The sequence below is a fragment of the Coregonus clupeaformis genome, chromosome 9 (genome assembly GCF_020615455.1).
Source record: "Coregonus clupeaformis isolate EN_2021a chromosome 9, ASM2061545v1, whole genome shotgun sequence".
NCBI classification, from domain to species: Eukaryota; Metazoa; Chordata; class Actinopteri; order Salmoniformes; family Salmonidae; genus Coregonus; species Coregonus clupeaformis.
In genome coordinates, this window is record NC_059200.1 from 12,418,423 (window position 1) to 12,442,594 (window position 24,172).

Below are 24,172 nucleotides of genomic sequence, written 5' to 3' on the forward strand. Positions count from 1 at the left end.
TGGTCAATAGTAGTGCACTATATAGGGAATAGGGTGCCATAGGGCTCTGGTCTAAAGTAGTGCACTGTATAGGGAATGGGATGCCATAGGGCTCTGGTCTAAAGTAGTGCACTATATAGGGAATGGGATGCCATAGGGCTCTGGTCTAAAGTAGTGCACTATATAGGGAATGGGGTGCCATAGGGCTCTGGTCAATAGTAGTGCACTATATAGGGAATGGGATGCCATAGGGCTCTGGTCTAAAGTAGTGCACTATATAGGGAATGGGGTGCCATAGGGCTCTGGTCAATAGTAGTGCACTATATAGGGAATAGGGTGCCATTCTCTGGTCAATAGTAGTGCACTATATAGGGAATAGGGTGTCATTCTCTGGTCAATAGTAGTGCACTATATAGGGAATAGGGTGCCATTCTCTGGTCAATAGTAGTGCACTATATAGGGAATAGGGTGCCATTCTCTGGTCAATAGTAGTGCACTATATAGGGAATAGGGTGCCATTCTCTGGTCAATAGTAGTGCACTATATAGGGAATGGGATGCCATAGGGCTCTGGTCAATAGTAGTGCACTATATAGGGAATGGGATGCCATAGGGCTCTGGTCAATAGTAGTGCACTATATAGGGAATGGGATGCCATAGGGCTCTGGTCAATAGTAGTGCACTATATAGGGAATAGGGTGCCATAGGGCTCTGGTCAATAGTAGTGCACTATATAGGGAATGGGATGCCATAGGGCTCTGGTCAATAGTAGTGCACTATATAGGGAATGGGGTGCCATAGGGCTCTGGTCAATAGTAGTGCACTATATAGGGAATGGGGTGCCATAGGGCTCTGGTCAATGGTAGTGCACTATATAGGGAATGGGGTGCCATAGGGCTCTGGTCAATAGTAGTGCACTATATAGGGAATAGGGTGCCATAGGGCTCTGGTCAATAGTAGTGCACTATATAGGGAATAGGGTGCCATTCTCTGGTCAATAGTAGTGCACTATATAGGGAATGGGATGCCATAGGGCTCTGGTCAATAGTAGTGCACTATATAGGGAATGGGGTGCCATAGGGCTCTGGTCAATAGTAGTGCACTATATAGGGAATAGGGTGCCATAGGGCTCTGGTCAATAGTAGTGCACTATATAGGGAATGGGATGCCATAGGGCTCTGGTCAATAGTAGTGCACTATATAGGGAATGGGATGCCATAGGGCTCTGGTCAATAGTAGTGCACTATATAGGGAATGGGATGCCATAGGGCTCTGGTCAATAGTAGTGCACTATATAGGGAATGGGATGCCATAGGGCTCTGGTCAATAGTAGTGCACTATATAGGGAATGGGATGCCATAGGGCTCTGGTCAATAGTAGTGCACTATATAGGGAATAGGGTGCCATTTGGGACACACAGACATCTTCATCTTCATCTTCTCATACACTCGGGGGCTTTCACACAACTTTTTCCCCCTTAGTTTGGTTAGTTTGGACTGGTGTGAACACTCTATCCGCATTCGGGAGCATGCTAAACAACGCACTGTGGTTCGCTCAAAAACTTGGTCTGATTCCATTCATACCGTGGCGCGGTTCGCTGCAGGTGAGAACGCAGCCCAGACCAAACATAAAACCAGAGGCGTACAGTATTATTGGTTGTTGGACTGGGAACATTTGATGAAATGCAGTAGCAGCACATTATGAGATCAGATTAGGGGAGACAGGGGCTATACCAGGACCTATCATGGGATACAGGCTACTGAATAGTTTACCGTCTATTTATGTAAACCTGAGGTTTATAGCGTATGAACAGGGCCCATACTGACTCTCTGTCCCCTCAGTAGAAGTGAAGACTGTTGACTCTCTGTCCCCTCAGTAGAAGTGAAGACTGTTGACTCTCTGTCCCCTCAGTAGAAGTGAAGACTGTTGACTCTCTGTCCACTCAGTAGAAGTGAAGACTGTTGACTCTCTGTCCCCTCAGTAGAAGTGAAGACTGTTGACTCTCTGTCCCCTCAGTAGAAGCGAAGACTGTTGACTCTCTGTCCCCTCAGTAGAAGTGAAGACTGTTGACTCTCTGTCCCCTCAGTAGAAGTGAAGACTGTTGACTCTCTGTCCCCTCAGTAGAAGTGAAGACTGTTGACTCTCTGTCCCCTCAGTAGAAGTGAAGACTGTTGACTCTCTGTCCCCTCAGTAGAAGTGAAGACTGTTGACTCTCTGTCCCCTCAGTAGAAGTGAAGACTGTTGACTCTCTGTCTCCTCAGTAGAAGTGAAGACTGTTGACTCTCTGTCCCCTCAGTAGAAGTGAAGACATCGTTCCCTCATCAGACTCCTCCCCTCCTCCCTCCCTCCGTCTCTCCGGCCTACTCGATGAGCGTCATCGTCTGTCTGCTAGCGTCCTTCGCAGCCACAGCCTTCCTCACCATCATCATCCTCATGTGCAGGAGGAGGAGGAAGATGTGGAAGAACCGTAAAAGGTTGGTCAGAGTGCCTGTTGGTCAGAGAATGAAGAGTGTTGCTCAGAGGAGTTGATACGGTGTGCGGCCCAAATGGCACCCTATTTCCTACATAGTGCTCTCCTGTTGACCAGATCGGCCGTAACGCTCTATAAAGGGAATATGGTGACAATTGGAATGCAGACACTGTACTATTCTGCTTCCTGTCTCTCCCAGGGCCGACCCCCACCCTGACTGCCTCACCCTCTGACCTGTTACTGTTTGCATAGTGTATAATATACAGAGAGCTCCAAAAGGGATGTTGTTGTTCTGGCTCTGTACTCCAGAACTTTGGATTTGAAATGATACAATCACTGTGAGGTTAAAGTGCAGACCGTTAGCTTTAATTTTAGGGTATTTTCATCCATATCGGATGGACTGTTTAGAAATAACAGCACTTTTTGTACACAGTCTCCACATTTTATGGGACCAAAAGTATTGGGACAAATTCACTTATACAGTTGAAGTCGGAAGTTTACATACACTCAATTAGTATTTGGTAGCATTGCCTTTAAATTGTTTAATTTGGGTCAAACGTTTCGGGTAGCCTTCCACAAGCTTCCCACAATAAGTTGGGTGAATTTTGGCCCATTCCTCCTGACAGAGCTGGTGTAATTGAGTCAGGTTTGTAGGCCTCCTTACTCACACATGCTTTTTCATTTCTGCCCACACATTTTCTATAGGATTGAGGTCAGGGCTTTGTGATGGCAATTCCAATACCTTGACTTTGTTGTCCTTAAGCCATTTTGCCACAACTTTGGAAGTATGCTTGGGGTCATTGTCCATTTGGAAGACCCATTTGCGACCAAGCTTTAACTTCCTGACTGATGTCTTGAGATGTTGCTTCAATATATCCACATAATTTTCCTTCCTCATGATGCCATCTATTTTGTGAAGCGCACCAGTCCCTCCTGCAGCAAAGCACCTCCACAGCATGATGCTGCCACCCCCGTGCTTCACGGTTGGAATGGTGTTCTTCTGCTTCCAAGCAGCCCCCTTTTTCCTCCAAACATAACGATGGTCATTATGGCCAAACAGTTCTATTTTTGTTTCATCAGACCAGAGGACATTTCTCCAAAATGTACAATCTTTGTCACCATGTGCAGTGGATATAGATACTTTTGTACCTGTTTCCTCCAGCATCTTCACAAGGTCCTTTGCTGTTGTTCTGGGATTGATTTGCACATTTCGTACCAAAGTATGTTCATCTCTAGGAGACAGAACGCGTCTCCTTCCTGAGCGGTATGATGGCTGCGTGGTCCCATGGTGTTTATACTTGCGTACTATTGTTTGTACAGATGAACGTGGTACCTTCAGGCGTTTGGAAATTGCTCCCAAGGATGAACCAGAATTGTGGAGGTCTACAATTTTTTTTCTGAGGTCTTGGCTGATTTCTTTTGATTTTCCCATGATGTCAAGCAAAGAGGCACTGAGTGTGAATGTAGGCCTTGAAATACATCCACAGGTACATCTCCAATTGACTCAAATGATGTCAATTTTCCAAGCTGTTAAAAGGCACAGTCAACTTAGTTTATGTAAACTTCTGACCCACTGGAATTGTGATACAGTGAATTATAAGCGAAATAATCTGTCTGTAAACAATCGTTGAAAAAATTACTTGTGTCATGCACAAAGTAGATGTCCTAACCGACTTGCCAAAACTATAGTTTTTTAACAAGAAATGTGTGGAGTGGTTGAAAAACGAGTTTTAATGACTCCAAAGTGTATGTAAACTTCCAACTTCAACTGTATGTGTATTAAAGTAGTAAAAAGTTAAGTATTTGGTCCCATATTCATAGCATGCAGTGATTACATCAAGCTTGTGACTCCACACATTTGTTGGATGCATTTGCAGTGGTCTAAGGCACTGCATCGCAGTGCTAGCTGTGCCACTAGAGATCCTGGTTCGAATCCAGGCTCTGTCGTAGCCGGCCGCGACCGGGAGACCCATGGGGCGGCGCACAATTGGCCCAGCGTCGTCCAGGGTAGGGGAGGGAATGGCCGGCAGGGATGTAGCTCAGTTGGTAGAGCATGGTGTTTGCAACGCCAGGGTTGTGGGTTCGATTCCCACGGGGGGCCAGTATATAAAAAATAAAATAATGTATGCACTAACTGTAAGTCGCTCTGGATAAGAGTGTCTGCTAAATGACATAAATGTAATGTAAATGTTTTGGTTGTGTTTCTGATTATTTTGTGCCCAATAGAAATGAATGGCAAATAATGTATTGTCATTTTGTTTTACTCTAAATAAGAATATAATATGTTTTCTGAACACTTCTAAATTCATGTGGATGCTACCATGGTTATGGATAATCCTGAATGAATCGTGAATAATAATGAGTGAGAAAGTTACAGACGCAAAAATATCATACCCCCCCAAAAATGCTAACCTCTGGTTTTATTGTAATTGTGAGAGGTTAGCATGTCATGGGGGTATGATATAAAATGCTAACCTCCCCTGTTATTGTAATGGTGAGAGGTTAGCATGTCTTGGGGGTATGATATAAAATGCTAACCTCCCCTGTTATTGTAATGGTGAGAGGTTAGCATGTCTTTGTCACGGTTTCGGCCGAGGCTGCTCCTCCTCCTGGTTCGGGCAGGCTTCGGCGGTCGTCGTCCCCGGAGTACTAGCTGCCACCGATCTATGTTTCATGTTCGTTTGGTTTTGTCTTGATGTTGTACACCTGTGTCTTGTTAGTCCTCGTTAGTGTCCTATTTAGTTCTCGTTGTGTGTGTTTGTCTTTGTGTGTGATTGCTCTTCTGTTTTGTGTTGGAGCTACGTACTTCCCTCCAGTGTTTTGGAGAGGTTTTTCGCACATGTTAGTGCGGCGTTTGTTTGTCGCCTGTGTGCGCCGTTATTTCGCCTTCGGGCTTATTGTGCCTATTTTCTACGTGAATATTGAACAAAAGTCTTTTGGACTGAGCTTCTGCGTCCTGTGCTTGATTCATGCACCACACCCACCTTCAGCACCCCTTGACAGAATCACACACAAAAATGGAATCAGCAGGATCTGCAGTTACGCCTGAGTCGCTTGAGGAGCATGTTCGCGGCCAAGACGACCAGATACGACAACTGGGGACCGCTCTACAGGACGTCATCAACACCCTGCACCGATGGGAGGCCGGCGGGGTACCCACACCTCCACCTACCCTGCCAACCCCATCGGCCGGTCCACCAGTCCCAGGTCCGGAACCCAGGGGGATTCGGCTCTCGCTCCCGAGGGCGTATGATGGAACAGCTGCCGGGTGTCAGGGGTTCCTCCTGCAGGTGGAGCTCTACCTGGCCACTGTACACCCGGTGCCCTCGGGACACGAGAGCGTTTCCGCCCTCATCTCCTGTCTCACGGGCAAGGCGTTGGAGTGGGCTAACGCCGAGTGGAGGAAGATGGACGCCAACACCATCTCCTACGCCGAGTTCTCCCGCCGCTTCAAGGCCGTGTTCGACCATCCACCTGAGGGCAAAGCGGCGGGGGAGCGTCTAGTCCACCTGAGACAGGGGAGGAGGAGCGCACAGGCGTTTGCTCTAGAGTTCCGGACTCTAGCGGCGGACGCAGGGTGGAATGAACGAGCCCTCATCGACCAGTTTCGATGTAGCCTACGGGAGGACGTTCAACGTGAGTTGGCCTGCAGGGATACCCATCTCACCTTCGACCAGTTGGTCGATATGTTCATCCGTCTGGACACCCTGCTGGCCACCCGTGGACGTCCCGAGGGGGGTCCGTCCATTCCGCCCTCCGGCACCTCCGAGCCGAGCCCTATGGAGCTCGGGGGTGCCGGCGCTAGAGAAAGGAGGAGGAGGAGCCAAAGGGGGCCTGTCTCCTGCACCAAGTGCGGTCGTGGAGGGCACACTGCGGCCAGGTGCTGGGGAGGGTTCTCCGGGGGAGAAGACAACATGCCACACACTGGGGGGGCCTCCCAGGTGAGTAGACATCCCACTTACCCAGAGCTTTCTGTTGCGCACTTTTGTATACCTGTGTGTTTTCCACAGGTTGCACCTCATTCCCAGCATAAGGCGCTAGTAGATTCAGGCGCAGCTGGGAATTTTGTTGATCGGAAGTTTTGTTTAGATTTAGGGATCCCTCTCCTACCTGTTGACAAACCTTTTCCCGTTCATGCCTTAGATAGCCGCCCGTTGGGGTCGGGGTTGATTAGGGAGATCACAGCACCACTTAGGATGTGTGCGCAGGGGGGTCATGAAGAGACTATACAGCTGTATCTGATCGACTCTCCTGCGTACCCAGTGGTGCTGGGAATTCCCTGGTTAAGCACCCATAACCCTGCTATTTCGTGGCAACAGAGGGCTCTCGATGGGTGGTCTGCTCAGTGCGAGGGGCGATGTCTGGGTGTTTCCGTGGGGGCGACTTCCGGTGGAAAGTCCAAACCAAGTGCCCGCACTGCACCTTCCGCCTGAATATGGGGATTTAGCTCTCGTGTTTAGTAAAAACTAGGGCGACGCAGTTGCCTCCTCATAGACAGGGGGATTGTGCGATTGATCTCCAGGCAGGAGCAGCGCTCCCACGGAGCCACGTGTATCCTTTGTCTCAAGAGGAGAGAAAAGCTATGGAGACTTACATAGCCGAATCTTTGAGACAGGGATACATTCGGCCCTCCACTTCTCCCGCCTCCTCGAGTTTCTTTTTTTGTGAAGAAGAAAGATGGAGGGTTGCGCCCGTGCATTGATTACCGTGGTCTCAATCAGATTACTGTGAAATACAGTTATCCACTCCCTCTGATTGCGACCATGACAGAGTCATTGCATGGAGCGCGGTTTTTCACAAAATTGGATCTCAGGAGCGCGTATAACTTGGTGCGCATTAAGGAGGGCGACGAATGGAAGACAGCGTTTAGTACCACGTCAGGTCATTTCGAATATCTCGTCATGCCATATGGGTTGATGAATGCTCCATCAGTCTTCCAATCCTTCGTAGATGACATTTTCCGGGATATGCAGGGACAAGGGGTGGTCGTGTACATTGATGACATTCTGGTGTACTCGTCTACCCGGAGCCGAGCATATAACCCTGGTGCGTCGTGTATTGAGGAGGCTATTGGAGCACGACCTATATGTCAAGGCAGAGAAATGTCTGTTCTTCCAGGAGTCGGTCTCCTTTTTGGGTTATCGGTTGTCCGCGTCAGGGGTGAGAATGGAGGTGGATCGTGTGTCCGCTGTGCGTAATTGGCAAACTCCAACCACTGTAAAAGAGGTGCAGCAGTTCTTGGGCTTTGCGAATTACTACCGGAGGTTTATCCGGGGTTTTGGACAGGTGGCAGCTCCCATCACGTCCCTTCTGAAAGGGGGTCCGGTGCGTCTGCAGTGGTCAGCTGATGCGGACAGGGCCTTTAGGAGACTGAAGGACCTGTTTACGTCGGCTCGGTGCTGGCGCATCCGGATCCCGCATTACCCTTTCAGGTTGAGGTAGACGCGTCTGAGGCTTGTATAGGGGCCGTTCTCTCTCAACGGTCCGGCACGCCACCTAAACTCCGCCCCTGTGCTTTTTACTCAAAAAAAGCTCAGCCCGGCGGAGCGTAACTATGACGTTGGGGACAGGGAGCTGTTAGCTGTAGTTCAAGCCCTTAAGGTGTGGGGGCATTGGCTTGAGGGGGCTCAACACCCTTTCCTCATTTTGACTGACCATCGGAACCTGGAGTACATCCGGGCAACGAGGAGACTGAACCCTCTCCAGGCTCGATGGAGTATGTTTCTCACCAGGTTCGTATTTAAAATCACGTACATCCCTGGGTCCCAGAATGGTAAGGCAGATGCGCTGTCCCGGTGGCATGACACGGAGGAGAGGTCCGTTGAGCCTACTCCCATACTACCGGAGTCTTGCCTTGTGGCACCGGTGGTGTGGGAGGTCGATGCCGAAATCGAGCGAGCGTTGCGTACCGACCCCAGCCCTCCACAGTGTCCTGAGGGTCGGAAGTACGGTCCGCTCGAGATTCGGGATCGACTCATTTACTGGGCTCACACGTCACCCTCCTCTGGACATCCGGGTATTGGCCGGACAGTGCATTGCCTTAGCATTAAATACTGGTGGCCCACTTTGGCTAGGGATGTGAGGGTTTATGTCTCCTCCTGCTCGGTGTGCGCCCAGTGTAAGGCGCCCCGACATCTGCCCAGGGGTAAGTTACAACCCCTGCCCTTTCCACAACGACCATGGTCCCACCTCTCGGTGGATTTTGTGACAGACCTTCCCCTCTCTCAGGGGAATACCACCATCCTGGTCGTTGTGGACCGGTTCTCTAAGGCCTGTCGTCTTCTCCCTATGTCGGGTCTTCCTATTGCCCTATAGACCGCTGAGGCCCTATTTACCCACGTCTTCCGGCATTACGGGGTACCCGAGGATATAGTGTCTGATCGAGGCCCCCAGTTTACCTCCCGTGTTTAGAGAGCGTTCATGGAGCGTTTGGGGGTCTCGGTTAGCCTTACCTCAGGGTACCACCCGGAGAGTAACGGGCAGGTAGAACGTGTCAACCAGGATGTGGGTAGGTTTCTGAGGTCGTATTGCCAGGGCCGGCCGGAGGAGTGGGCACGGTACATTCCCTGGGCCGAGATGGCCCAGAACTCTCTCCGCCACTCCTCTACCAACCTAACCCCCTTCCAATGTGTGTTAGGTTACCAGCCGGTTCTGGCACCTTGGCAGCAGAGCCAGATCGAGGCCCCTGCGGTGGATGATTGGATGAGGCGCTCGGAAGAGACGTGGAACGCTGCCCACGTCCACCTGCAGCGGGCCGTCCTTCGTCACAAGGCGAGCGCCGATCTCCACCGCAGTGAGGGGCCGGTGTACGCACCCGGAGATCGAGTCTGGCTCTCTACCAGAAACCTACCCCTCCGCCTGCCCTGCCGGAAGCTGGGTCGGCGGTTTGTGGGGGCCTTTAAAGTCCTGAGAAGATTGAACGAGGTGTGTTATAGGTTACAACTACCTGTTGAGTATAAGAATATTAACCCCTCGTTCCATGTGTCTCTTCTCAGGCCGGTGGTAGCTGGTCCACTCCAGGACAATGAGATAGGGGAGACTCCTCCGCCCCCACTGGACATCGAGGGGGCTCCGGCGTACACCGTTCGGGTCCATCTTGGACTCAAGACGCCGGATGGGGGGTCTCCAGTATCTCGTGGAGTGGGAGGGGGTACGGCCCGGAGGGAGCGGTGCTGGGTGCCGCGGAGGGACATCCTAGACCCACTCTCTCTTGTCGGAGTTCCACCGACCATCCCGCGCGCCCTGCTCCGCGTCCTCCTGGTCGCCCCCAGGCCGGGTCGGCGCACGGCTGGAGCCGCCGTCAAGGGGGGGTACTGTCACGGTTTCGGCCGAGGCTGCTCCTCCTCCTGGTTCGGGCAGGCTCCGCGGTCGTCGTCCCCGGAGTACTAGCTGCCACCGATCTATGTTTCATGTTCATTTGGTTTTGTCTTGATGTTGTACACCTGTGTCTTGTTAGTCCTCGTTAGTGTCCTATTTAGTTCTCGTTGTGTGTGTTTGTCTTTGTGTGTGATTGCTCTTCTGTTTTGTGTTGGAGCTACGTACTTCCCTCCAGTGTTTTGGAGAGGTTTTTCGCACATGTTAGTGCGCCGTTTGTTTGTCGCCTGGGTGCGCCGTTATTTCGCCTTCGGGCTTATTGTGCTTATTTTCTACGTGAATATTGCACTAAAGTCTTTTGGACTGAGCTTCTGCGTCCTGCGCTTGATTCATGCACCACACCCACCTTCAGCACCCCTTGACAGTCTTGGGGGTATGATATAAAATGCTAACCTCTCACTATTACAATAACAGGGGAGGTTAGCATTTTTTGAGGGGGGGTATGATATTTGTGCCTCTGTAACTTTCTCACTCATCATTATTCACGATTCATTCAGGATTATGGTAGCATCCACATTAATGTAGAAGTGTTTAGAAACATATTATATTCTTATTTACAATAAAAGTGACTCCAAGACGTCACAATACACTATCTACCATTCATTTCTATTGGGCACAAAATAATTAGAAACACAACCAAAACAAACAGAATATCTATCCAACAAATGTGTAGAGTCACAAGCTTGATGTAGTCATTGCGTGCTAGGAATATGGGACCAAATACTAAACTTTTTACTAATACACATATAAGTGAATTTGTCCCAATACTTTTGGTCCCCTAAAATGGGGGGACTATCTACAAAAAGCTGTAATCGCTAAACGGTTCCCCCGATATGGATGAAAATACCCTCAAATTAAAGCTGACAGCCTGCACTTCAACCTCATAGTCGTTGTATCATTTCAAATCCAAAGCACTGGACTACAGATCCAAAACAACAAAACATTTGTCATTTGTCCCAATACTTTCGGAGCTCACTGTATAAACTGTAGCTCTGTCCTGTTGGTGTAGAGTCGATATAATCCTATCCCTCTCTCTCAGAGCCATGGAGACCCCCACCCTGACTGCCTTACCTTCTGAGAATCTGCTGCTGGACCGCCTCCGCCCCAACCCCATGTACCAGCGCCTGTCCATACTGTTTAACTCCAAGCTGCTGGCTCTGGAGTATCCCAGGAACAACATCGAGTATGTCAGGGACATCGGAGAGGGGGCCTTCGGACGGGTCTTCCAGGCCAGGTGAGACTCTCATCAGATTATGTTACATGAGATTGCATTAAATGTACCAAGAAATTATCTGACTTTCTGTTGACTCCCTGTTATCTCACTGTTGACTATGTTGACTCCCTGTTGACTCTCTGTTTATTGACTCCCTGATGACTCCCTCTTGACTCTCTGTTGATTCCCTGCTGACTCTCTGTCTGTTGACTCTCTGTCTGTTGACTCCCTGTTTCCTCCCTGTTGACTCTCTGTTGACTCTCTGTTGACTGCCTGTCTGTTGACTGTCTATTGACTCCCTGTTGAATCCTTGTTGACTCTCTGTTGACTCTTTGTTGACTCCCTAGTTGACTCTCTGTCTGTTGACTCTCTGTCTGTTAACTCCCTGTTGACTCCATGTTGACTCTCTGTCTGTTGACTCTCTGTTGACTCCTTGTTGGCTCTCTGTCTGTTGGCTCTCTGTCTGTTGACTCTCTGTCTGTTAACTCCCTGTTGACTCCATGTCTGTTGACTCTCTGTTGACTCCCTTTCTATTGACTCTCCGTTGACTCTCTGTCTGTTGACTCCCTGTTGACTCTCAGTTGACTCCCTGTCGACTCCCTGTCTGTTGACTCCATGTATGTTGACTCCCTGTCTGTTGACTCTCTGTCTGTTGACTCCCTGTTGACTTCCTGTTGACTCTCTGTTGACTCCAAGTTGAATCTCTGTTGACTCCTTGTTGACTCCCTGTCTGTTGACTCTCTGTCTGTTGACTTTCTGTCTGTTGACTCCCTGTCTGTTGACTCCCTGTCTGTTGACTCCCTATTGACACTTTGTTGACTCTCTGTTGACTCTCTGTCTGTTGACTCTCTGTCTGTTGACTCTCTGTCTGTTGACTCCCTGTCTGTTGCCTCCCTATTGACACTCTGTTGACTCCTTGTTGACTCCCTGTCTGTTGACTCCCTGTCTGTTGACTCCCTATTGACACTCTGTTGACTCTCTGTTGATTCTGTCTGTTGACTTTCTGTTGACTCCCTTTGACTCTACTAAGATTAATATCACCTACATTCAAAGGGTAAATGAGAACCCTTCTCAAAGGTTGTTGCATCAGAGAGGACTGTGTTTTGGTCAGGTTGCTGTGTCAGAGAGGACTGTGTTTTGGTCAGGTTGCTGTGTCAGAGAGGACTGTGTTATGGTCAGATTGCTGTGTCAGAGAGGACTGTGTTTTGGTCAGGTTGCTGTGTCAGAGAGGACTGTGTTTTGGTCAGGTTGCTGTGTCAGAGAGGACTGTGTTATGGTCAGATTGCTGTGTCAGAGAGGACTGTGTTTTGGTCAGGTTGCTGTGTCAGAGAGATGCTCTCATTTGTGCATCTGTAAAAGTTTGTGAGGGTTTTAGGTGCCAACCCACATTTCTTCAGCCTCCTGAGGTTGAAGAGGCTCTGTTGCGCCTTCTTCACCACACTGTCTGTGTGGGTGGACCATTTCAGTTCGTCAGTGATGTGTACGCGAAGGAACCTGATGCTTTCCACCTTCTCCACTGCGGTCCCACCGATGTGGATAGGGGGGTGCTCCCTCTGCTGTTTCCTGAAGTCCATGATCATCTCCTTTGTTTTATTGACGTTGAGTGAGAGCTTATTTTCCTGGCACCACACTCCCAGAGCCCTCACCTCCTCCCTGTAGGCTGTCTCATCATTGTTGGTAATCAAGCCTACTACTGTTGTGTCGTCTGCAAACTTGATGATTGAGTTGGAGGCGTGCTTGGCCACGCAGTCATGGGTGAACAGGGAGTACAGGAGGGGGCTGAGCACTCACCCTTGTGGGGCCCCAGTGTTGAGGATCAGCGAAGTGGAGATGTTTCTTACCTTCACCACCTGGAGGTGGCCCGTCAGGAAGTCCAGGGCCTCAAGCTTAATAATGAGCTTGGAGGGTACTATGGTGTTGAATGCTGAGCTATAGTCAATGAACAGCATTCTTACATAGGTATTCCTCTTGTCCAGTTTGGATAGGGCGGTGTGCAGTGTGATGCCTATTGCATCATCTGTGGATCTATTGGGGAGGTAAGCAAATTGAAGTGGGTCTAGGGTGACAGGTAAGGTAGAGGTGATATGATCCTTGACTAGTCTCTCAAAGCACTTCATGATGACAGAGGTGAGTGCTACGGGGCAGTAGTCATTTAGTTCAGTTACCTTTGCTTTCTTGGGTACATGAACAATGGTGGCCATCTTGAAGCATGTGGGGACAGCAGACTGGGATAGGGAGAGATTGAATATGTCCATAAACACACCAGCCAGCTGGTCTGCACATGCTCTGAGGACGCGGCTAGGGATGCCATCTGGGCCGGCAGCCTTGCGGGGGTTAACATGCTTAAATGTCTTACTGACGTTGGCCACGGAGGAGAGCCCACAGTCCTTGGTAGTGGGCCGCGTCGGTGGCACTGTGTTATCCTCAAAGCGGGCGAAGAAGGTGTTTAGCTTGTCTGGAAGCGAGACGTCGGTGTTGGCGACGTGGCTGGTTTTCCTTTTGTAGTCTGTGATTGTCTATAGACCCTGCCACATACGTCTCATGTCTGAGCCGTTGAATTGCGACTCCACTTTGTTCTCTATACTGATGTTTTGCCTGTTTGATTGCCTTACGGAGGGAATAACTACACTGTTTGTATTCTGCCATATTCCCAGTCACCTTGCCATTGTTAAATGCGGTGGTCCGCGCTTTCAGTTTTGCGTGAATGCTGCCATCTAGCCACGGTTTCTGGTTAGGCTAGGTTTGAATAGTCACATTGGGCACAACATCTCCTATACACTTCCTGATAAACTCAGTCACCGTTTCAGTGTATTCGTCTAAATTATTTTCGCAAGCTACCCGGAACATATCCCAGTCCGCATGATCAAAAGTGTGGATTCCGATTGGTCAGACCAGTGTTGAATAGTCCTTAGCACGGGTACTTCCTGTTTGAGTTTCTGCCTATAGGAAGGGAGGACCAAAATGGAGTCGTGGTCAGATTTGCCGAAAGGAGGGCAGGGGAGGGCCTTATAACCATCCTGGAAGTTCGAATAGCAATGGTCGAGGATTTTATCAGCCCCAGTACAACAGTCGATATGTTGATAGAACTTCGGCAGCCTAGTCCTCAAATTTGCTTTGTTAAAATCCCCGGCTACAATAAAAGCAGCCTCAGGATATGTGGTTTCCAGTTTGCATAATGTCCAAAGAAGTTCTTTGAGGGCCGTCGTGGTATCGGCTTGAGGGGGTACATACACGGCCGTAACTATAACCGAAGAAAATTCTCTTGGGAGATAATATGGTCGGCATTTGATTGTGAGGTATTCTAGGTCGGGTGAACAGAAGGACTTGAGTTCCTGTATGTTACTACAATTACACCATGAGTCGTTAATCATGAAACACACACCTCCGCCCTTCTGCTTCCCGGAGAGATATTTATTTCTGTCTGCACGATGAACTGAGAAGCCATCTGGCTGGACTGATTTCGACAGAATATCCCCATAGAGCCATGTTTCCGTGAAACAAAGTATGTTACAGGCCCTGATGTCTCTCTGGAAAGAAATCCTTGCCCTGAGCTCATCGACTTTGTTATCCAAAGACTGAACATTAGCGAGTAGTATACTTGGAAGCGGTGGGTGGTGTGCGCGCCTCCTAAGTCGAACCACCAGACCTCTCCTCCGCCGGCGCTGTTTTGGGTCAGCCGCTGGAATCAGTTCAATTGCCCTGGAGATAGCAAACAAAGCTTCGGGAAAGTCGTATTCCTGGTCATAAATCTGGTGAGTTACCGCCGCTCTGATATCCAATAGTTTTTCCTGGCTGTATGTAATGATACAAAACACTTTCTGAGCTAATAATGTAAAAAAATAATACATAAAAAAACAAAATACCGCAAAGTTTCCTAAGAGATAGTCTCGAGGCTGCCATCTTCACCGGTGCCAAGTCACATTAGGCCCTTGTCTATGGATATCACATGACTGGGAATACAGGTTAGGGATAGGGTTAGTCTTCATGACTGGGAATACAGGTTAGGGATAGGGTTAGTCTTCATGACTGGGAATACAGGTTAGGGATAGGGTTAGTCTACATGACTGGGAATACAGGTTAGGGAGAGGGTTAGTCTTCATGACTGGGAATACAGGTTAGGGTTAGGTGTGACCACCATTTGCCTCATGCAACGCGATACATCTCCTTTGCATAGAGATGATCAGGCTGTTGATTGTGGCCTGTGGAATGTTGTCCCACTCCTCTTCAATGGCTGTGTGAAGTTGCTGGATATTGGCTGGAACTGGAACACGCTGTCGTACACGTCGATCCAGAGCATCCCAAACATGCTCAATGGGTGACATATCTGGTGAGTATGCAGGCCATGGAAGAACTGGGACATTTTCGGCTTCCAGGAATTGTGTACAGCTCCTTGCAACATGGGTCCGTGCATTATCATGTTGAAACATGAGGTGATTGTGGCGAATGAATGGCACAACAATGGGCCTCAGGATCTCGTCACAGTATCTCTGTGCATTCAAATTGCCATTGATAAAATACAATTGTATTAATTGTCCATAGCTTATTGTCCATAACCCCATCTCCACCATGGGGCACTGTTCACAACGTTGACATCAGCAAACCGCTCACCCACACAACGCAATACACGTGGTCTGCGGTTCTGTGGCCAGTTGGATGGATTCACAAATTCTCTAAAACGATGTTGGAGGCAGCTTATGGTAGAGAAATGAATATTACATTCTCTGGCAACAGCTCTGGTGGAAATTCCAGCAGTCAGAATGACAATTGCACGCTCCCTCAAAACTTGAGACATCTGTGGCATAGTGTTGTGTGACAAAACTGCACATTTTAGAGTGGCCTTTTATTGTCCCAGCACAAGGTGCACCTGTGTAATGATCATGCTGTTTAATCAGCTTCTTGATATCTGTCAGGTGGATGAATTATCTTGGCAAAAAAAAAAAGCTCAGTAACAGGGATGTAAACAAATTTGAGAGAAATAAGCTTTATGTGCTTCAGGAACATTTCTGAGATATTTTATTTCAGCTAATGAAACATGGGACCAGCACTTTACATGTTGCATTTTTTTTTTTTTATTCAGTATATATTTTAGACAAAAATAATAATAAAAATAAATAAATGAAATATAACATTTACATAAAGATTCAGACACTTTACTCAGTACTTTGTTGAAGCCCCTTTGGCAGCGATTACAGCCTCGAGTCTTCTTGGGAATGACACTACAATCTGAGTTTCTCCCATTCATCTTTGCAGATCCTCTTAAGCTCTGTCAGGTCGACAATGTCGTCCCCACAGTGACCGTATGTACAGTGGCTTGCGAAAGTATTCACCCCCCTTGGTATTTTTCCTATTCTGTTGCCTTACAACCTGGAATTAAAATGGATTTTTTGGGGGATTTGTATCATTTGATTTTTTTGATTTACACAAGATGCCTACCACTTTGAAGATGCAAAATAAAAAAAATTGTGAAACAAACTAGAAATAAGACAAAAAAACAGAAAACTTGAGCGTGCATAACTATTCAACCCCCCAAAGTCAATACTTTGTAGAGCCACCTTTTGCAGCAATTACAGCTGCAAGTCTCTTGGGGTATGTCTCTATAAGCTTGGCACATTTAGCCACTGGGATTTTTGCCCATTCTTCAAGGCAAAACTGCTCTAGCTCCTTCAAGTTGGATGGGTTCCGCTGGTGTACAGCAATCTTTAAGTCATACGACAGATTCTCAATTGAATTGAGGTCTGGGCTTTGACTAGGCCATTCCAAGACATTTAAATGCTTCTCCTTAAACCATTCGAGTGTTGCTTTAGCAGTATGCTTAGGGTCATTGTCCTGCTGGAAGGTGAACCTCCATTCCAGTCTCAAATCTCTGGAAGACTGAAATGGGTTTCCCTCAAGAATTTCCCTGTATTTAGCGGCATCCATCATTCCTTCAATTCTGACCAGTTTCCCAGTCCCTGTCGATGAAAAACATCCCCACAGCATGATGCTGCCACCACCATGCTTCACTGTGGGGATGGTGTTCTCGGGGTGATGAGAGGTGTTGGGTTTGCAACAGACATAGCGTTTTCCTTGATGGCCAAAAAGCTCTGGGATGTTCAAAGTTTCTGATATTTTTTTATAACCCAACCCTGATCTGTACTTCTCCACAAATGTGTCCTTGACCTGTTTGGAGAGCTCCTTGGTCTTCATGGTGCCGCTTGCTTGGTGGTACCCCTTGCTTAGTGGTGTTGCAGACTCTGGGGCCTTTCAGAACAGGTGTATATATACTGAGATCATGTGATACTTAGATTGCACACAGGTGGACTTTATTTAAGAAATTATGTGACTTTTGAAGGTAATTGGATGCACCAGATCTTATTTAGGGGCTTCATAGCAAAGGGGGTGAATACATATGTATTTCACGGTAAGGTCCACACATGTTGTATTCGGCGCATGTGACAAATAACATTTGATTTGATTTGATTTTTGATTTGATATCCTTTTGACCGTGGTGAAATTATTCATTACACTTTGGATGGTGTATCAATACACCCAGTCACTACAAAGATACAGGCGTCCTTCCTAACTCAGTTGCCGGAGAGGAAGGAAACCGCTCAGGAATTTCACCATGAGGTCAATTGTGACTTTAAAACAGTTAGAGAGTTTAATGGCTGTGATAGGAGAAAACTGAGGATGGATTAACAACATTTTCATTTCTCCACAATACTAACCTAATTGACAGAGTGAAAAGAAGGAAGCCTGTACAGAATATAAATATTCCAAAACATGCATCCTGTTTGAAAGAAGGCACTAAAGTAAAACTGAAAAGACTGTGGCAAACTTCATGTCCTGAATACAATGCATTATGTATTGGACAAATCCAACACAACACATCACTGAGTACCACTCTTCATATTTTCAATCATGGCGGTGGCTGCATCGGGTTATGGGTATGTATTTCATTGGCAAGGGAGGTTTTTTTTGTCATAAAAAGAAACGGAATAGAGCTAAGCACAGGCAAAATCCTAGAGGAAAAGCTGGTTCAGTCTGCTTTCCAACAGATCGTGGAAGACAAATTCATATTTCAGCAGTACAATAACTTAAAACACAAGGCCAAATATATAATGGAGTTGCTTACCAAGACGACATTGACTTTTCCTATATGGACTAATTACAGTTTTGACTTAAATCGGCTTGAAAGTCTATGGCAACACCTTAAAATGGCTGTCTAGCAAATATCAACAACCAACTTGACAAAGACTCACAGCTGTAATTGCTGCAAAAGGTGATTCTAACATGTATTGACTCACGGGTTTGAATATGTTAGTGTTTTTATTTTATTTTATGTTTGACTTTACAGAGTATTTCGTGTTGATCATTGACAAAAAATTACAATTAAATCAATTTTAATCGAACTTTGGAACACAACAAAATGTGGAAAAAGTCAAGGAGTGTGAAGAATTTCTGAAGGCACTCTACTATATAATGTTATGGGGAAAAGTTTATCCTATCTCCCTGTCTCCCCAGAGCCCCAGGTCTCCAGTCCATCACCATGGTAACAGTGATGGATTAGGGTAAGGTGGGGGAGTATTGTTACCATTGTGTTGGTCTGTTCTTCAGAGCCCCAGGTCTCCTGCACATCCAACCCTTCACCATGGTAGCAGTGAAGATGCTGAAGGAAGAAGCGTCGGCCGACATGCAGAATGACTTCCAGAGAGAAGCTGCTTTCATGGCGGAGTTTGACCACCCAAACATAGTCAGGCTGCTAGGTGAGTTAGTTTGACCACCCCAACACAGTCAGGCTACTAGGTGAGTTAGTTTGACCACCCCAACACAGTCAGGGTACTAGGTGAGTTAGTTTGACCACCCCAACACAGTCAGGGTACTAGGTGAGTTAGTTTGACCACCCCAACACAGTCAGGGTACTAGGTGAGTTAGTTTGACCACCCCAACACAGTCAGGGTACTAGGTGAGTTAGTTTGACCACCCCAACACAGTCAGGGTACTAGGTGAGTTAGTTTGACCACCCCAACATAGTCAGGGTACTAGGTGAGTTAGTTTGACCACCCCAACACAGTCAGGGTACTAGGTGAGTTAGTTTGACCACCCCAACACAGTCAGGGTACTAGGTGAGTTAGTTTGACCACCCCAACACAGTCAGGGTACTAGGTGAGTTAGTTTGACCACCCCAACACAATCAGGGTACTAGGTGAGTTAGTTTGACCACCCCAACACAGTCAGGGTACTAGGTGAGTTAGTTTGACCACCCCAACACAGTCAGGGTACTAGGTGAGTTAGTTTCACCACTCCAACATAATAAGGATTCTAGGTGAGTTAGTTTGACCAATCCAACAAAGTCAGGCTAGTAGTTGAGTTATTTTGAACACCCCAACATAATCAGGGTACTAGGTGAATTAGTTTGACCAGGCCAACATAGTCAACCTACTAGGTGAGTTAGTTAGTTTGACCACCCCGACATCGTCAGGCTACTAGGTGAGTTAGTTAATTTGACCACCCCAACATAGTAAGGCTACTAGGTGAGTTATATTGACCAATCTGACATAATCAGGCTACTAGGTGGGTTAGTTTGACCACCCCAACATAGTCAGGCTACTAGGTGGGTTAGTTTGACCACCCCAACATAGTCAGGCTACTAGGTGGGTTAGTTTGACCACCCAACATTGTCAGGCTGATAGGTTAGTTTGTTATTTTGACAACGCCAACATAGGCAGGATACTAGGTGAGTTAGTTTGACCATCCCAACATAGTCAGGCTACTAGGTCAGTCAGTTTGACCGCCCCAACAAAGTCAGTCTGCTAGGTGAGTTACCTAGTTTAATCACCCCAACAGTCAGGATACTAGTTGAGATAGTTTGACCACCCCAACATAGTCAGGCTACTAGGTGAGCTAGTTAGTTTGACAACCCCAACATATTCAAGCAACTAGTTGAGTTAGTTTGACACCCAAATATAGTCAGGCAACTAGGTGAGTTTGTTAGTTTGACCACGCCAACATATTCAGGCTGCTAGGTGAGTTAGTTTGACCACGCCAACATATTCAGGCTGCTAGGTGATTTTGTTTGTTTGACCACCCCAAACATAGTACACGGGGACCGGAGTTGGGGACCACTGCTGTAGAACATCAAACCATGCATCACATCCCCCCTCCCCAGTCTCCGGAAACAATCCCAGAGTCGCAGTGACACCGTAGTTATTCTGGTTACACATATGTTTACATCAGAAATCACAGAGGCCAATCTATCTGGGATATATTTGGTTTGTATGCTATGAGGTTTTTGGCTTACTAGCTTGACGCTAGCGTATGTGTGTGTGTGTGTGTGTGCATGTGTCGTCCCTCCCAGGTGTGTGTGCGGTGGGGAAGCCCATGTGTCTGATGTTTGAGTACATGGCTCATGGAGACCTGAACGAGTACCTGCGACGCTGTGGCCCCGACCAGCAGCGCAGCCGGGCCAGCCTATCAGGACATAGCTTCTCCTCTGAGCTGGAGGCGGGTCCACTATGCTGTGAAGACCAACTGTTCATATCCAAGCAGGTGCAAATACACGTTAGCATTGTTAGCATTTCACATAGGACAACATGTCACACTTAGCTACCATGCTAACAGACAGGTTGAGGCTAAGACACTTGTTACTAACACAGGGAACTATTAGCATTTCACATAGGAAAACATGTCACACTTAGCAGCTATGGTAACACTAGATGACAAACTGACACCAAAAGACACTTAATAGTGAGACAGGGAACTGTTAGCATTTCCTATAGGAAAACATGGGACATTTAGCCGCCATGCTAACAAAAAATTGTTTGTGTGACGACTAATGCTAACGAGCTAACTCTCTTGGTTTCTTTGTCAGGTGGCGGCGGGCATGGCCTACCTGTCCGAACGCAAGTTCGTCCACCGCGACCTGGCGACCCGTAACTGCCTGGTAGGAAAGGAGATGGTGGTTAAGATCGCCGACTTCGGATTATCCAGAAACATCTACTCTGCTGACTACTACAAGGCCAATGAGAACGATGCTATCCCCATACGCTGGATGCCCCCAGAGTCCATCTTCTATAACCGCTACACGACGGAGTCGGACGTGTGGGCCTACGGGGTCGTTCTCTGGGAGATCTTCTCCCACGGCATGCAGCCGTACTACGGCATGGCCCATGAGGAGGTCATCTACTACGTTAGAGACGGCCACATCTTGGCCTGCCCTGAGAACTGTCCTGAAGAGCTGTTCAATCTGATGAGACTGTGTTGGAGCGGACGCCCCACAGACAGACCCAGCTTCAGTAGTATCCACCGTATCCTGGAGCAGACGCTACGGACGACCATGCCGACGCCGGAGCAGAGGAAAGCCATGCTGCCACCAGAGCTCCGGCCCACCTCCCTGCCCACCCTGGCAGGGCCCACCTCCCTGCCCACCCTGGCAGGGCCCACCTCCCTGCCCACCCTGGCAGGGCCCACCTCCCTGCCCACCCTGGCAGGGCCCACCACCCTGCCCACCCTGGCAGGGCCCACCTCCCTGCCCACCCTGCCCTGTGCCCGGGGCTGGTGCAGATTGATTGATACTGCAAACTGACAGACATTTAGGGCTCTGTTCAATTTGTTAAGCTGAAGCTGAATGTTACGGTTATTTCCGATTGAGCTGACATATGCAGCGTTTACCGTGAATGCAGTCTCCACTAACACGGTAACATTGCCTTAAAATTTAAATCAGGTTGTAAAGCTGAACTTCCGCGATGCGGATTGAATAGAGCCCTTCCTCAAATGTAGTCATTGGTGGTTTTAATAGATCCTGTCCCTCCCCAGACCTCTGGATCCTGTCTCATCACAAACCTCTGGATCCTGTCCCACTCCAGACCTCTGGATCCTGTCCCACTCCAGACCTCTGGATCCTGTCTCATCACAGACCTCTGGATCCTGTCCCACCCCAGACCTCTGGATCCTGTCCCACTCCAGACCTCTGGATCCTGTCTCATCACAGACCTCTGGATCCTGTCCCACCCCAGACCTCTGGATCCTGTCCCACCCCAGACCTCTGGATCCTGTCCCACCCCAGACCTCTGGATCCTGTCTCATCACAGACATCTGGATCCAGTCTCATCACAGACCTCTGGATCCTGTCTCATCACAGACCTCTGGATCCTGTCCCACCCAGACCACTGGATCCTGTCTCATCACAGACCTCTGGATCTTGTCCCACCCCAGACCTCTGGATCCTGTCTCATCACAGACCTCTGATCCTGTCCCACTCCAGACCTCTGGATCCTGTCTCATCACAGACCTCTGGATCCTGTCTCATCACAGACCTCTGGATCCTGTCTCATCACAGACCTCTGGATCCTGTCTCATCACAGACCTCTGGATCCTGTCCAACCCCAGACCTCTGGATCCTGTCTCATCACAGACCTCTGGATCCTGTCCCACCCCAGACCTCTGGATCCTGTCTCATCACAGACCTCTGGATCCTGTCCCACCCCAGACCTCTGGATCCTGTCTCATCACAGACCTCTGGATCCTGTCCCACCCCAGACCTCTGGATCCTGTCCCACCCCAGACCTCTGGATCCTGTCCCTCCCCAGACCTCTGGATCCTGTCCCACCCCAGACCTCTGGATCCTGTCCCTCCCCAGACCTCTGGATCCTGTCTCATCACAGACCTCTGGATCCTGTCTCATCACAGACTCTGGATCCTGTCCCACCCCAGACCTCTGGGTCCTATCCCACCCCATACCTCTGGATCCTGTCCCACCCCAGACCTCTGGATCCTGTCCCACCCCAGACCTCTGGATCCTGTCCCACCCCAGACCTCTGGATCCTGTCTCATTCCAGACCTCTGGATCCTGTCTCATCACATACCTCTGGATCCTGTCTCATCACAGACCTCTGGATCCTGTCCCACCCCAGACCTCTGGATCCTGTCTCATCACAGACCTCTGGATCCTGTCCCACCCCAGACCGCTGGATCCTGTCTCATCACAGACCTCTGGATCCTGTCCCACCCCAGACCTCTGGATCCTGTCTCATCACAGACCTCTGGATCCTGTCTCATCACAGACCTCTGGATCCTGTCTCATCACAGACCTCTGGATCCTGTCTCATCACAGACTCACATCATGTTGGTCAGGACAGGGTCATCATGGTTGATATCCACTGATACAGGGTGAGGCTGACATTAATGGTGTTGGCCTTCAGCAGGGGCAGAGACTCTGATGAAATGACATTAACTGAGTCTAGTGCCAAGATAAACTGATATTTAGGAGAGACTGATATCAGAGAGGAAGTCTTCTTCATTTTCTACTGCTTCTCTTCAGACTGTCTCACCTCTCCACGTCAACTCCCACACCTGGAAACAACCACAGATGGACTTCTTGAGACAGAGCTGCAGCTAAAACAGGGAAGGTGTTACACATTAATCCACGTTTCCTAAATATTATGAGGAGTTGAAACAATAGACTGAGTGTGACTGTGGGTTATCAAGCCATGGGAATATATTCATCCATTCATCTGCAGCATCTATGACCTGGAAGCTAGTGGCAGATTACAAAGATTAGAGAGAGGGAATGTACAGTTAGTACAGTCAGTTCATTCAGTACTTAGCTAAAATCATTTAAACATATACTGCCAATATGTCATCATTCAAATAGGTTCAGCAGAATATTCCAACAATGGAACATATTCACTTTGGGGACGATTCCGACCTGATTTAAGCGTAAATGGAACTGAATTCCCTTTCTATGCCCTTCTCTCTCAACATCATATATATCTCCATGTATTCTGACCTTGAACTCTCTCAACATCATATATATCTCCATGTATTCTGACCTTGAACTTAAACATGAGAATAGCATGCTATTCACCTGCTATTCGTTTGGGGTTGCGATCGAATAAAAAGGTGTGTCTACAGATACGCCGTATTCTGACCCTGACTTCATTCCATCATAATATCACCATCTTTACGCGTGAGGAAACCTTTTAATAAGGTCAAGTGAACATGCCGGTTCCAAGTGGAAAAAACATCAACTTTCTCTTTTTCCGATAGAAATAACAGCGTTCTCCATGCACTGTCATTTACAAATTGATAAGAGCAATTGATTAGATCTATAAATTAGTACTCTGTTTGGAGAAGTGTATTGTAAATACACATAGCAAT

The 24,172-nt window shown here is 48.1% G+C and overlaps 1 protein-coding gene across 1 annotated transcript in view; it reads left to right on the plus strand.

The window, feature by feature from the left end:
- The window catches only part of LOC123491595 (muscle, skeletal receptor tyrosine protein kinase-like), an 83,036-nt gene extending 59,850 nt beyond the window's left edge, over positions 1-23,186 (plus strand). The window contains exons 14-19 of the mRNA XM_045222750.1: positions 2,275-2,452; positions 10,862-11,056; positions 18,632-18,780; positions 20,373-20,563; positions 20,886-21,567; positions 21,880-23,186. Of these exons, the coding sequence (XP_045078685.1) occupies positions 2,275-2,452; positions 10,862-11,056; positions 18,632-18,780; positions 20,373-20,563; positions 20,886-21,567; positions 21,880-23,186 (2,702 nt within the window). The remainder of the gene's footprint in view (positions 1-2,274; positions 2,453-10,861; positions 11,057-18,631; positions 18,781-20,372; positions 20,564-20,885; positions 21,568-21,879) is intronic.
- The last annotated feature ends 986 nt before the right edge of the window (positions 23,187-24,172 follow it).